Source organism: Pteropus alecto, unplaced genomic scaffold (genome assembly GCF_000325575.1).
Source record: "Pteropus alecto unplaced genomic scaffold, ASM32557v1 scaffold7, whole genome shotgun sequence".
Lineage (NCBI taxonomy): Eukaryota > Metazoa > Chordata > Mammalia > Chiroptera > Pteropodidae > Pteropus > Pteropus alecto.
Genome location: NW_006494614.1, coordinates 32,644,406 through 32,656,268, shown reverse-complemented (window position 1 = coordinate 32,656,268; position 11,863 = coordinate 32,644,406). Strand labels below are relative to the sequence as shown.

At 36.9% G+C, this 11,863-nt stretch overlaps 1 protein-coding gene across 1 annotated transcript in view; it reads left to right on the top strand.

Annotated features, from left to right (window-relative positions):
• Positions 1–9,881, top strand: part of LRRC1 (leucine rich repeat containing 1) — a 118,340-nt gene extending 108,459 nt beyond the window's left edge. The window contains exons 12-14 of the mRNA XM_006926431.3: positions 5,666–5,838; positions 6,614–6,750; positions 8,389–9,881. Coding sequence (XP_006926493.1) covers positions 5,666–5,838; positions 6,614–6,750; positions 8,389–8,547 — 469 coding nt within the window. The 3' untranslated portion in view covers positions 8,548–9,881. The remainder of the gene's footprint in view (positions 1–5,665; positions 5,839–6,613; positions 6,751–8,388) is intronic.
• Positions 9,882–11,863: the final 1,982 nt, after the last annotated feature.

Sequence of the window (11,863 nt, the reverse complement as noted above, 5' to 3'; positions counted from 1 at the left end):
AAAGTTAATGCTTTCAGGACATCTTGATAGATTCTTAAGACCACTAACCTGTAACTCAGTATTAATTTGAGTTGAATGTTGCCTTTCTGCTGGACTAAGCCTATCATGAGATTTCTAGCTTGAAAAGTGTGGTTCTTTCTTGACCTCTCACCTCCAGCAGTGGAAACTCAGTGACTCCAAACCTTCCCTGGTTCTTGCCACACTGGTGAGCATGAATTTGCACCACTAATTCTTGAGCCTCAGAAAGATGGCTCTGATGTCTAAAAACTGGTTTTCACATGAGGAGGGCTCCATTCTCCAGTTCTCGGAAGGGAAAGTTAAATTTTTATTATGCTTGGTCTGGGGTGGAGAAAATCCAATTAAAAAGTTGGGTTACATAGCTGTCATATGAATCAGTTAAGTGTGTTATTTAGTCCATGTATATAAGATCCATAACCAGATTTTATGTCTATTAAATATTTAATTACTACTTATTTTAAAGTATCAGTATAGAAACTAATAAAAAAAAAAATGGGGGCTACCATGTCAGCTTTTTAGCTTGTAGAAATAGCACACCATGGGAAATCATACTGAATACAGCAGAAGTTTCTGCCTCTTCTCTCAAGCATAGAAAAATAGCAAAAAACCCCAAGGAGACTACATCTTGGTTTCCAAAAACTTTATTTGACAAGTTTTATAGGATAAATTACAGCAAGAGTAACTATAAAATGCCTCTTGGAACTAAGTATCAAACTTTCTGGTACAGGAACGGAGGAGGTGTCTTGTATCCTCAGCTACCCATGCACACAGAACGTACATTTCTTTAATTCTTAGATTCTCTCCCATAGAAATATCCACTCAAATCAGGTATTTGAGGATCTTCCTTATAGTATTAGTAGTACCAAATACTAGAAACAATAGCTGTCAATGAGGAAATAGATTATAGCTTTGAATTTTATAATCCAAAAATTTAAATTGAAAAACATTACAGAATGTCACCTCATACCAGTTATAATGGCTATTATCAAAAGACAAGACATAACAAGTATTGGCAAGTATGTGGAGGAAAGGGAACCCTCATACACTGCTGATGGGAATGTAAACTGGTGCAGCCACTATAGAAAACAGTGTGGAGGTTTCCTCAAAAAATTAAAAATAGAACTACCTTATGACCCAGGAATCCCACTTCTGGGTATTTATCCAAAGAAAATGAAAACAAGATACCAAAGAGATATCTGGACTCATGTTCATTGCAGCATTATTCACAATGGCCAAGATATAGAAACAACCTAAGAATCTATCAGTAGATCAGTGGATAAAGAGAGAGAGAGTGTGTGTGTGTGTGTGTGTGTGTGTGTGTGTGTGTCTGTGCATACATATAATGCAATATTATTCAGCCATGAGTAGTACAGTCTGCCATTTACGACAACATGGATAGACTTCGAGGGTATGAAGTGAGTCAAACAGAGAAAGACAAATACTGTATGATCTCACATGTAGGACCAAAAGAAGTTGAACTCAGAAACAGAAGAATGGTGGTTACCAGGGACTGTAGGGAGTGAGAGAAATGCGGAAGCTATTGGTCAGAGGATACAAACTTTCAGTGATAAGTTCTGGGGATCTAATGTACAGCTGGCGCCTGTAGTTAACAGTAAGTACTACATTATATACTTGAAAGTTGCTAGAAGAGTAGGTCTTAAATGTTCTTACCACATACACACACAGAAAAATGGTAATGATGCCAGGTGATGGAGGTGTTAATTAAGCCTACTTTGGTAATCATTTCATAATATATAAACATATCAAGTCATTATGGTGTACACCTTAAACCTACCCAATGTTATATGTCAATAATATCTCAATAAAGATGAGAAAAATGAAAAAATATTAAAAGACAAAACATAACAGTATATAGCTATACTGTGGAATGAAAAGCAGTTAAAGAATGAAATATTTCTGTGTGTAAGTGACACAGAAGGAGGCTCATGATATCAAGTAAAAGACCAAGTACCTATAGCACTCTCCTTTTTAGTTTATGATTTTTTTAAAAAAACTTACCTGTGTAGTACATCAAAATATTAATAGTTCCTTTAGAGGAGGGGTGGAGACTTGAGTTTATAGGGATTTTTCACTTTAGATATTTTAGTATTATTTAAGTTTTTTCACTGATTATATTCTCTATTTAATATACCTTTAAACATTTCTTTAAAACTTTGAAAACTTTGCTTAAAACTAAAAATTCTAATGGGAGCTAACAAACAGATGAAACATTTCATTGTAAAAGTATTCAGCCATAGGTCAACTTAGTAGTACATTAATCAGGAGGCCATGTTTAGTCATTAAATAAATTTGACACTGCAATTGCTATGGTAGTTCAGAGGTGGGGAAGGACATTTCAGGTTGAGTTGGTCATGGATGTAACCAGAAATGAGAGGCTCATGGTTTGCTTATCCATTTGCTTTCGTCTTTGTATCATCGATGTAAATAGTAAGCACGGGCCTTCTATTTCTGGGAGGATGCGGTCCTAAATAGAACATGGAGCTGTACAAATGGGGCTGTGGTTTCTTGTGTTGATTCTGTAGTGTTCAGAAGGTACCAGAATAAACCAAAAATGTATTATTTACTCCTCTGGAAAGCAGGGATACATATTTGTTTATCTTTTTTTTTGCTTATATCTGGGATTGTTCACCCAAGAGAAACAGGAGTGTGTGTCTTTTTTTCTCCAGACCAGAGAGTCAGTGAGAGGGTTGGCCCAGGCTGTAAAATGTGTGTTCAGACTGAGCAGGAAACAGGACCCTTTTTTTTCTTTTGATACCACAGGAATCCATCCCTTTGTCCACGAGACACTTGTAAACACGCTTGTGTATGGTGTGTGCTCAGTCAGCAACTGCCATCTTCAAGCTGGCATTTTGACTCTTTGCAGGAAAACGAGTGTTTTAGACAGAAATTAATCTTACATGGCTTGGTTGAATGTGATTATATGTTGTAGAGTCTAGTAACTTATTTTAGCTTTACCATGTGATTTGTCATCCTTAGAAGAAGCTGTTATTTATTATTGATGCTCTGTTTAGCCTTTTATTTGTCCTTTTGCTTTAGCATTTAGCTGGGAAACCAGTTATTAGTCTGAGAAGGTGCGATGACCAGGTTTGAGTATCTGTGGTTTGTGCCAGCTCTCAAATCTTTACTTTTTTTTCTTTATGCTCTTGTGATTAAGAAAGGAAGAGATGCTGACTATAGATTTCTTGCCCAAGACCTCGAAACTTTATACATTCTAGAGGATGTTAGCTTACCCCTTTTTAAAAAGAAATAGGAACAAACTTTCAAAATAAATTATCCTTTTGTTCAATAAAATGAAAAAGAGTTTGATGTGCTTTAAGCTTTCACAGTGTATTTGGATATTCCTTTTAAAAATCCCTGTCAGAATGCCTGGCAAATAGTGTCTTATGCTTTTTAACTTTCTTGCCTTTGAGTATATGTGTGATGGCCTTCTGGCATAGGGAGAAATCATTTGTTATGTAAGTATAGTAGATTTCACTTCCTGTGCCATTCAGAGAACCAGTGCCTCAGAATAAGGAGAAGTGGAGTTGTGAATCTGCTATTCCTTCAGGTTCCCCGGGCATCCTTCTCATGTATCACATATATCACTGCACGGGGTAGATTCTAGGATTTAAAAATACATACTTCTCACCCACTTTGGCTCTCATTAGTGAAATACTGTAGTGTATAATGCATAATATTTTCAAGGGTACTTTAATATATATCCAGTTCTCATGGATGCCTTGACTTTAGAACCTAACTCCCACGTAAAGTACAATTCCACTGTACTTCATACTGCACTCAATACATACATGCGGGGCACATTAGTCTTTACTAGACTCATTATTTGGAAAAGAAAATATTTCCTTATCTTCATAATTCTTATATTTGCAATCTTTTGCAAAACGTATTACTTGTTCTTATGAAAAGTTTGTTAATGCATTTGTTAATACTCTCTATGCACTGATAATTTTTTTTACTTCATTTGTTAAAGTAACTTAACTGCTTTGTGTTTACATATTACATAGATTAGTTTTATAATATTGGAGTAAAACTTCTCTTCATACCGCTACATAGTTTTCATTTATTTCCCATAAGCCTGTCGATTCATACTGGTCTACAGGCATATCGTGGAGATATTGCAGGTTTTGTTCCAGACCACTGCGATAAAACGAGTATCGCAATAAAGTGAGTCATAATCTTTTTGCTGGCGGAGGGTCTTGCCTTCAACTTGTAAAAAAATGCCACATCTGTGGAGTGCGATAAAGCAAAGCGCAATGAAACAATGCCCATGTATGTCAAGTAATGCAATATCAGTTTGTTGGTCAGATATATAGGTCGATCTCCCACATATGTTAATTGGAGATAGGTGTGCAATTTCATAGTTTTACCATTTCTTACAGGATTAATAGGCCAGAGATTTCTTTTAAGAAAATGTGCCTCATCTAGTTGTTAACAGAATGTGATTGACTTATTATCTAGCTTGTGAAGTCACTTCTAAGATTCATCCATAATTTAATACATGGAGCCATCCTGAGAGTGAAAATACTTGAATATCATATATAACCTTAAGTTCTTTAAACCTTAAATTTCTGGTATCAACAGAAGTTTGGTTGTTTTCAAAGTGAATTAGGGGACTTGTATAAAGCACTGAGTTTTACTACATTTTCACCCTCAGCTCTGGTAGCATTTGGGGCTGGATAATTTTTTTGTCGTGGTGGTCTGTCCTATGCGTTGTACGATATTTAGCAACATCCCTGGCCTCTATCCACTAGATGCCAATAGCACCGCTGAAAATGTCTACACACATTGCCAGATGTCCCCTCAGGGCAAAATTGCCCTGATTGAGAACTACTGCACTAAAGTAATCTTTGGCAAGTACCAAGTATATGTGGTTTCTGATGGTAGTCTTTACTGAATAGATGTAACTGGTTGCTGGTAAGCTGTGAAATACTTATGCAAACATAATATGAAACTAATCTTTAAGTGTCGCATTACAATTTTTAAAGTACTTTAATATATACTATGTCTTTTGAGACTGAGACAGTCTGATGTGGTTGTTATCACATAGGAATCTGAGAAGTGGGAGCTTCTAGAAACTGAAAGATGGAATACCTAAAATAATCTCCTGAGAGAAAGCAAATGGAGTTCATGAAAGAAAATTTTTTAACCTTTATCTTAACTGCAATTTAAATTCATCCTTGCCCCACACACATCTTTTCTTCTCATCCTGATTTGTTGGGTGCTACGGGAAGCAGGTAATCCCACAGGCTCACAGCAGCCCCGTCGGTGGGGCTGTTACCATTGCCCAAGAACTCCGGCTTCCAGGTCCTTCCACGATTACACTGGCTTTGTTCTGCTCCTTAAATTGAAACCACCTAGAAAAAACTGAGTAGGGCGTTCCATAATTTCCTCATTTGTTGCTCAATGGCCTGGAGGTGATAACAGAAAGGGAAGCACAGTAACCTAATGAAGCATCTACTTGCAAGGAGTAAATCAAGTACCTTATTATAAACATAACATCTTTTTAAATATCGAACCCAGTTCTAGGAGGTTGTTTTCATCACCCCCACTCCCCCAGTTATTATTGATAAGAATTGATTTAATTACAAAATTTGAGATCCTCAAGTGTCCTTTTGTTTTAAATTAGGTTGTTGCATTTGCCCTTATCTCTGACGGCCTTGAAGTTGAAGGCTTTGTGGTTATCTGACAACCAGTCCCAGCCTCTGCTCACGTTCCAGACAGACATAGACCACACCACCGGAGAAAAGATTTTAACCTGTGTCTTACTTCCTCAGCTGCCTTCTGAACCAACTTGCCAAGGTGAATTTAAGGACCATATTCTCGTGGCCATGAGAATTAGTAGGAGCTAATATCTATCCGTAAGACCTCTTACTCTCATGTGGAACTGTATTTTTGTCCAATCTGCCCCTTGAGTCAGTCCAGGTGAGGTAACTGTAGGTCTCCTCTGGGAAGGCGACCCTGCATCTTTGCAGAAAAAGTGCCACTCACACTTGTTTATCATTGTCTGAAATTCCTTAAACAGCCTTTTGGTTTTGAATGATAACTAAAGGTGAAAATACAAATACTGCTGAAAAAAGATAATAGAGTCATTTAAAATCCAAACCGATGGTTTGGAGGATTAGTGTTGAAATACCACCGGCAGTAGGGGGTCTCCCAAGCGCAAGTCCTCAAAGCCACCTTGCCAATCCCAGCCTTGTTAGATGAGCTTTTAAGACCCCAAGAGAAAAATGTGGTAAAATATATTACTAAGGAAAGTAGTATACAACGAGTATCCAACATGTGCAGCCATATCATTGTCATGAGAAAGTTTTTGAAGTTAGTGTCTAGAAAAGAATCATGAAGAAGCACTCTATAAATTATGACATTCTGTAATGAATATTAAATATATTAATGTAGCAGGTATTTTATATGATCTCAAACACAGTTATGCATCATTCTTTTTTTTTTTTTTTTTAAAAAGGGCAACTCTGTCCCAGATCTTTTTCTTTTTGTCTTGAATTTTTTTAATTACTGCATAGCAGTTGCCAGTCACAGGAACCTGAGCTCCCTGCTGATGTGTTTTTTGTCATGACAGAGAACCTGCCTCGCTGCGGTGCGCTGGAGAGCCTGGTGAATGATGTCTCTGATGAGGCCTGGAATGAGCGTGCAGTAAACAGAGTCAGTGCAATCCGATTTCTGGAAGATGAAAAAGATGAAGAAGACAATGAAACGGTATGGAAATTGAGATTCTTGGCTCCCAAGGAAGTTCAAAATTTAAAAGCTTTCCAAGATTGAGAATGGCACCTAATAAGGATTTCTTGTATTTTCAAATAGTCTGTTCTCTGTTTTGCCTTTAGCATTTAAGAATTTTTTTTAGAAGGCAAAATTAGGTACTTTTAGGTACTGATTCACCAAATGTATATAAGGCAAATGGAACTTTTGTGATTTTTTTTGTTTGACGAGTTTATGGTGCTTCTTTTACTTTATTTGTGATAGTTTCCCCTCCTGACTTTACTTTTTTCTTAAAATTAATTGGGAACTTTTTTCTTTTTTGTTGTTCCCAGTGAATTAAGCCTCTTCCCACCTTCTACCCCTCCTTATAACTACATCATACTGACTCCATTCACATTTCATGATGCGACTTAGCTTGCTTCTGTTGTACACGACTTCTCTCTCTCCTTCAAGTGACCATTCTTCTTTTCACCTCTGTGCAGAGCACTCGTGAGCTTAGTGGGATGACTGCATTTTCATTCAGAAATCAAGAATAGATTTGAAAATACCTCTCCAGCCTTACTTTCATCCACATTCAAAAGTGTCTCTCGGCCACCCAAAATCTCCAGGAGTCAGTGACAACTCTTGAAATCTCCCTATAAGTTGACTTTGGCTTCTCAAACTCCTTGCTAATTGAGATTTTCATAAGCAGAGCTTAGAGGGAGTACTTGCAGCCCTCAAAACAAAGGGTGGTTTTTAAATTATTATCTGTAGTTTGTTACTCCAGCTGTCACCAAAATGAGATTTTTATCTACTTACAGTAGTAGAGTGCAAAATAGGCATGAGATGTGACAAAATAACCTCAATATAAATGACTGTTTAATGCTTACCTCATAACTTTGTAGAGCGTGATTATTTCCTCAGTTGCTTCATTGCCCTTATCGTGCTCTCACTTTATTAGCCTACTTTAGCTGCTCCTGAAACTCCTGAACAAACCATTTAAAAGATGTAAATGCTGTTTTATGAGCTAAAGAGCATGTAACGTGAAATAATATAATTTTTAAAATATTACCCTACACTATTACTTTACTTCCAGCACTGTAGTCTTTATTAGAAGAATGTGAACTTTCTTCAGTAGGTCATATAAATAGCACACACAGTGGCAAAATAAAAAAAAAAAAAGTCTTTTTCCCTCACTTCCTTTTTTCTTCAACTCCCATGCCTCAAGGGTTGAAGGAAGGCAGAACCACTTTGGGTAATAGTAGAACATTATAGTGATTTTAACTTATAATTTTTTACCCCTTCATCTCTTTCTTCCTCCACACCCCACAATTATATCTTGTAAATCTTTTATTTTTTTTCTCACGGTTCATGGAACTTTATTTTTCTCATACACTAATCTCATATTCTAAAATGTATTCTTTTATTCTGAGAGTAATCCTCTGTCTTGACCAGATGAGTTACATGCAACACTTTCATCTTCCATTAACTACTAGTAAGCAGTCAATAAGTGCTCATAGCTCCAAAGAAAGCTTTTCTACTCACTCTAACTCATCTTCTATGAGGTGAGATTTGTATTGGAATCCTACCGCTCGGAAGCTGCATGTTTGAAAGAGTAATGGAATAAAATCAAAACACTCATTCACCATTTGTTTTTAGAGAACACTTCAGAGGCGAGCCACCCCACACCCGGGGGAGTTAAAGAATATGAAAAAGACAGTGGAGAATTTACGGAATGACATGAATGCTGCTAAAGGACTGGATTCAAACAAAAACGAAGTCAATCACGCCATTGACCGAGTGACCACTTCTGTGTAGAGTTTCACCTCCAAGTTTTACCTCCCGAGTCTTCCCCTGCTGTTGAGATGTTCCTGGCTTCTGAGGAGCCTCATGCAGCCCTTCGTCTTCACCAGAAACCCATACGTTGTCTCCCCCCGTCGCGTGTTGGGACGCTGCTCTCTCCGGGGAAGTGCCTTACTCTAACCAGTCAACCAGTGGTCTCCTAGTGTGATTTTTTTTCTTTTTCTAAATGTCAGTTGTTTGTACTAAGTAGAATACACTACTGTAAACATCTGATCTTTGTTTTTGTCTTATGTTGGGGATAAGGGAGAGCAGGAAGGGGAATTTTTAGCCTCCTCCCTCCCATAAAGTGCTGGGACATTTTGAATGCAAGTTTTCTTGGACCTACTGATGAGAGATAGTTTTATGTATGGGGAAAAATTGATACTTTTTTAAACCCTTTTGGCAGCTCAGATGGTGTAAATTTAAAAATTTTGTATAGGTATTTCGTAACAAAAGATATGTATTTCTTTTTTGTTATTTTATCTTGAAAACGGTACGTATTTTAGTATTCATGCAGGAAAAAAAAAAAAAGTCCTAAAGTATTTGTTTTTATTTGTACCATCCACTGTGCCTTACTGTATCCTGTGTCATGTCAAACCAATAGTATATAATGGCATCCTTGAGCATCGAGAGGAGACTAGGAATGTGGTACTTTTTAAAGCAGTGTTGGATTTTAATCAGTGATCTACCTGGTGAATTTGTTTTTAACCAAAAAGAAGAGTTACCACTGATTTCTAAATTATATTGGATGACTTTTTTAAAAGGTGAACCAAAGGATTAGGCTGCTAATATTTCATTTCTTACACTTTAACTTTTCATAAATGAGTCTCTTAAAAGAATGCAGTGTCTGATTGTACCTACTCAGAACGCGTGTGCCATTTGTAAAATAAAATAGAGCAGAAAAGCACAAAAAGAGAAAACTGGTTCAGAAATTCAGTGGGTAAATAAATTATGTACTACAAAACAAAGTATGATTTTTACTGAAGAAAGCTTTAAAAGTTTTATATCGATATAAAACCACAATAAAGCAAAATAACCTAACAACCATATTAGAAATTTATTTCTCTTTGTAAGTGCAATTTAATTTGTAAATAGAGTTTGAATCAAAGTGTAACAAAATATCGCTTCAAGTTTTAATTTTAATTCTAATTTAAGGGGTATGGGAGTATGTTTTGTGTTTTCATTGATTTTTTTGTATGATGTGATAAAAGAGAAATGAAAAGTGCCAGTCACTGTGTGGTGTCTAGGAAAATCATGTTGTTGGTAGTTTTTTGTTTTCTCTCCATGAAATAAAGTCACCCTGGACATGAGCCATACAGCTTTTCAAAATTAATGATTACCTTGCGTGTTCAAATGATAGCAGGTAGCCAAGTTCTTTGACAGTGAGCTCCCTTCCATTAAATATCTAAACAACCGGTCAGTTTTGAGTTAACTGCCTGAGGGATTCATATCCACTGGTCCTTCACCCACAATTGCCTTCCAGAATTGCCTTCAGCTCTGACTTAACAGCTTGGGGTTGTGGCTTCTAGCTAATTGGACTCCTTAGAAACCTGCTTTCAGTCAACTAAATACAATACCTTCTCTTGCTATTGTGCATTTACTTATTTCATTGTCTTTGCTTTTTAAGTTGTTCGTATATATGTATATATTTTTAAACTATTGAGTTGAAAGGTACATAAATGATTTTTGGCTAGTCAGTTTTATACCTTGCTCCCTAATCTGGGTACCCACTTTCTTTTCTCTATTTTAAGATTTTGACATACTCTGTTTTGTTTTATAAAGATGATGTTACTCATGGGCTGATAGATGAACAAATTCATTTTATTTAAGGAGAGTTATCTTGACCCTGAAGAATAAATAGAACTTCCATAGTGTTTTTGTTTGTTTGTTTTCATATATAGCTGACCTTTTACCTCTCAGTTTATAATGATTATAATGGAATAGAGGTGGGCAGAATAGTGTGTGTATTTAAATTTTTCTAGGAAATTTTATGTACCTAATTATTTTTTTCCTTCGGCCTATCTCCTGTACTTTACATTCACCTGGATTTTTTTGTTTGTTTTGTGTTTTTCAGTTTTGGGGATTTAGGTTTTTCCCCACTTCCTTGAGAGGTAAAAGTTACTTTTATCTTAATCATTTATTCTGGGTGACCTTGCAGTGGTTTTTACCTTCAGGATGCTGGGACCAGATGTTTTGGCCTCATCATGGAAACAGTACCAACTTAGCAAACTCAACTGGAGAACATGTCAGCCTTTTCCAAGGAGGTCTCTTTTGTCATAAGGAAAATTTAATTATGTAAAAAGATACCTTTCCCTTGTGAGGCTAGTGCCAGAAGTTCCAGACTTTTCCCTAGGGGGGCATGTTATACAGCACTGCTCACCCAACCCACCTCCCCCCTGTCTGGCCCTCCCTTTAGAAGAGGGAGGAGTATGATGCACTGCTTGTCATGTGGGAATGGACTCTTGTGGGAGCAACAGGTAAAAGCAGGAAAGGTTAGTATGACCTATTCACCCACTTTTTTTTGTAGCCTCTAATTTCTTCTTTTTAGCAAGGAAATAATACCTAAGTGGGTAAAATAGTCAAAAATTTTTAGAAGGGGTAAAATAATGAAAGTCATTGATGATGAAAAGAGAGACAGGTAAGAAAACTAGAATTACTTGCCTGGAAGTTCTGTTTTCTTTCTGGAAAGTTTGGAGGAGTGGTCCTGGCCAACCCAGTCTTTCTGTCTGAAAGCTTCCTTGTTAGATATCATAGGTAAGGAAGTGCAGATGGAGCCACTCGTGCCACGCTTTCACAGCTGTCCGTCTGCCATCTCTTGTGAAATCTGCCACACCTAAGAAGACGCTTAATGGATAGGGTGGAGGCTGGGAAAAATTCTTTGTCAGAAAGTTACTCCGAACAGCCAGTTTCTAACCTTGTAAAAATGACCGACCCCTCTGCTTGTGGGAACACTGGCTGGTGGGTGGTAAGACTGACTGCAGAAACACTGTCTGACAAGGGACAGCACTAGAGGAGTTGCTTATTAACGGAAGGTGATCAGGGATATTGCAGCTCAGTGACATCCGGAGAGAGCTGAAATCTGACTTTAGCCATTAGTGTTGACTTACCTCACCCAACTTTCCAAAGAGCCAATTAAATAAAAAATTTTTAAAAACCAAACTTTTTATTATGGATAATCAAAAACGTAGAAAAGTAGAGTTATGAAATGGACCCCCATACACCTGTCAAAAATTTTTAGAAGGGGTAAAATAATGAAAGTCATTGATGGTGAAAATACACCAATGCTAGACCA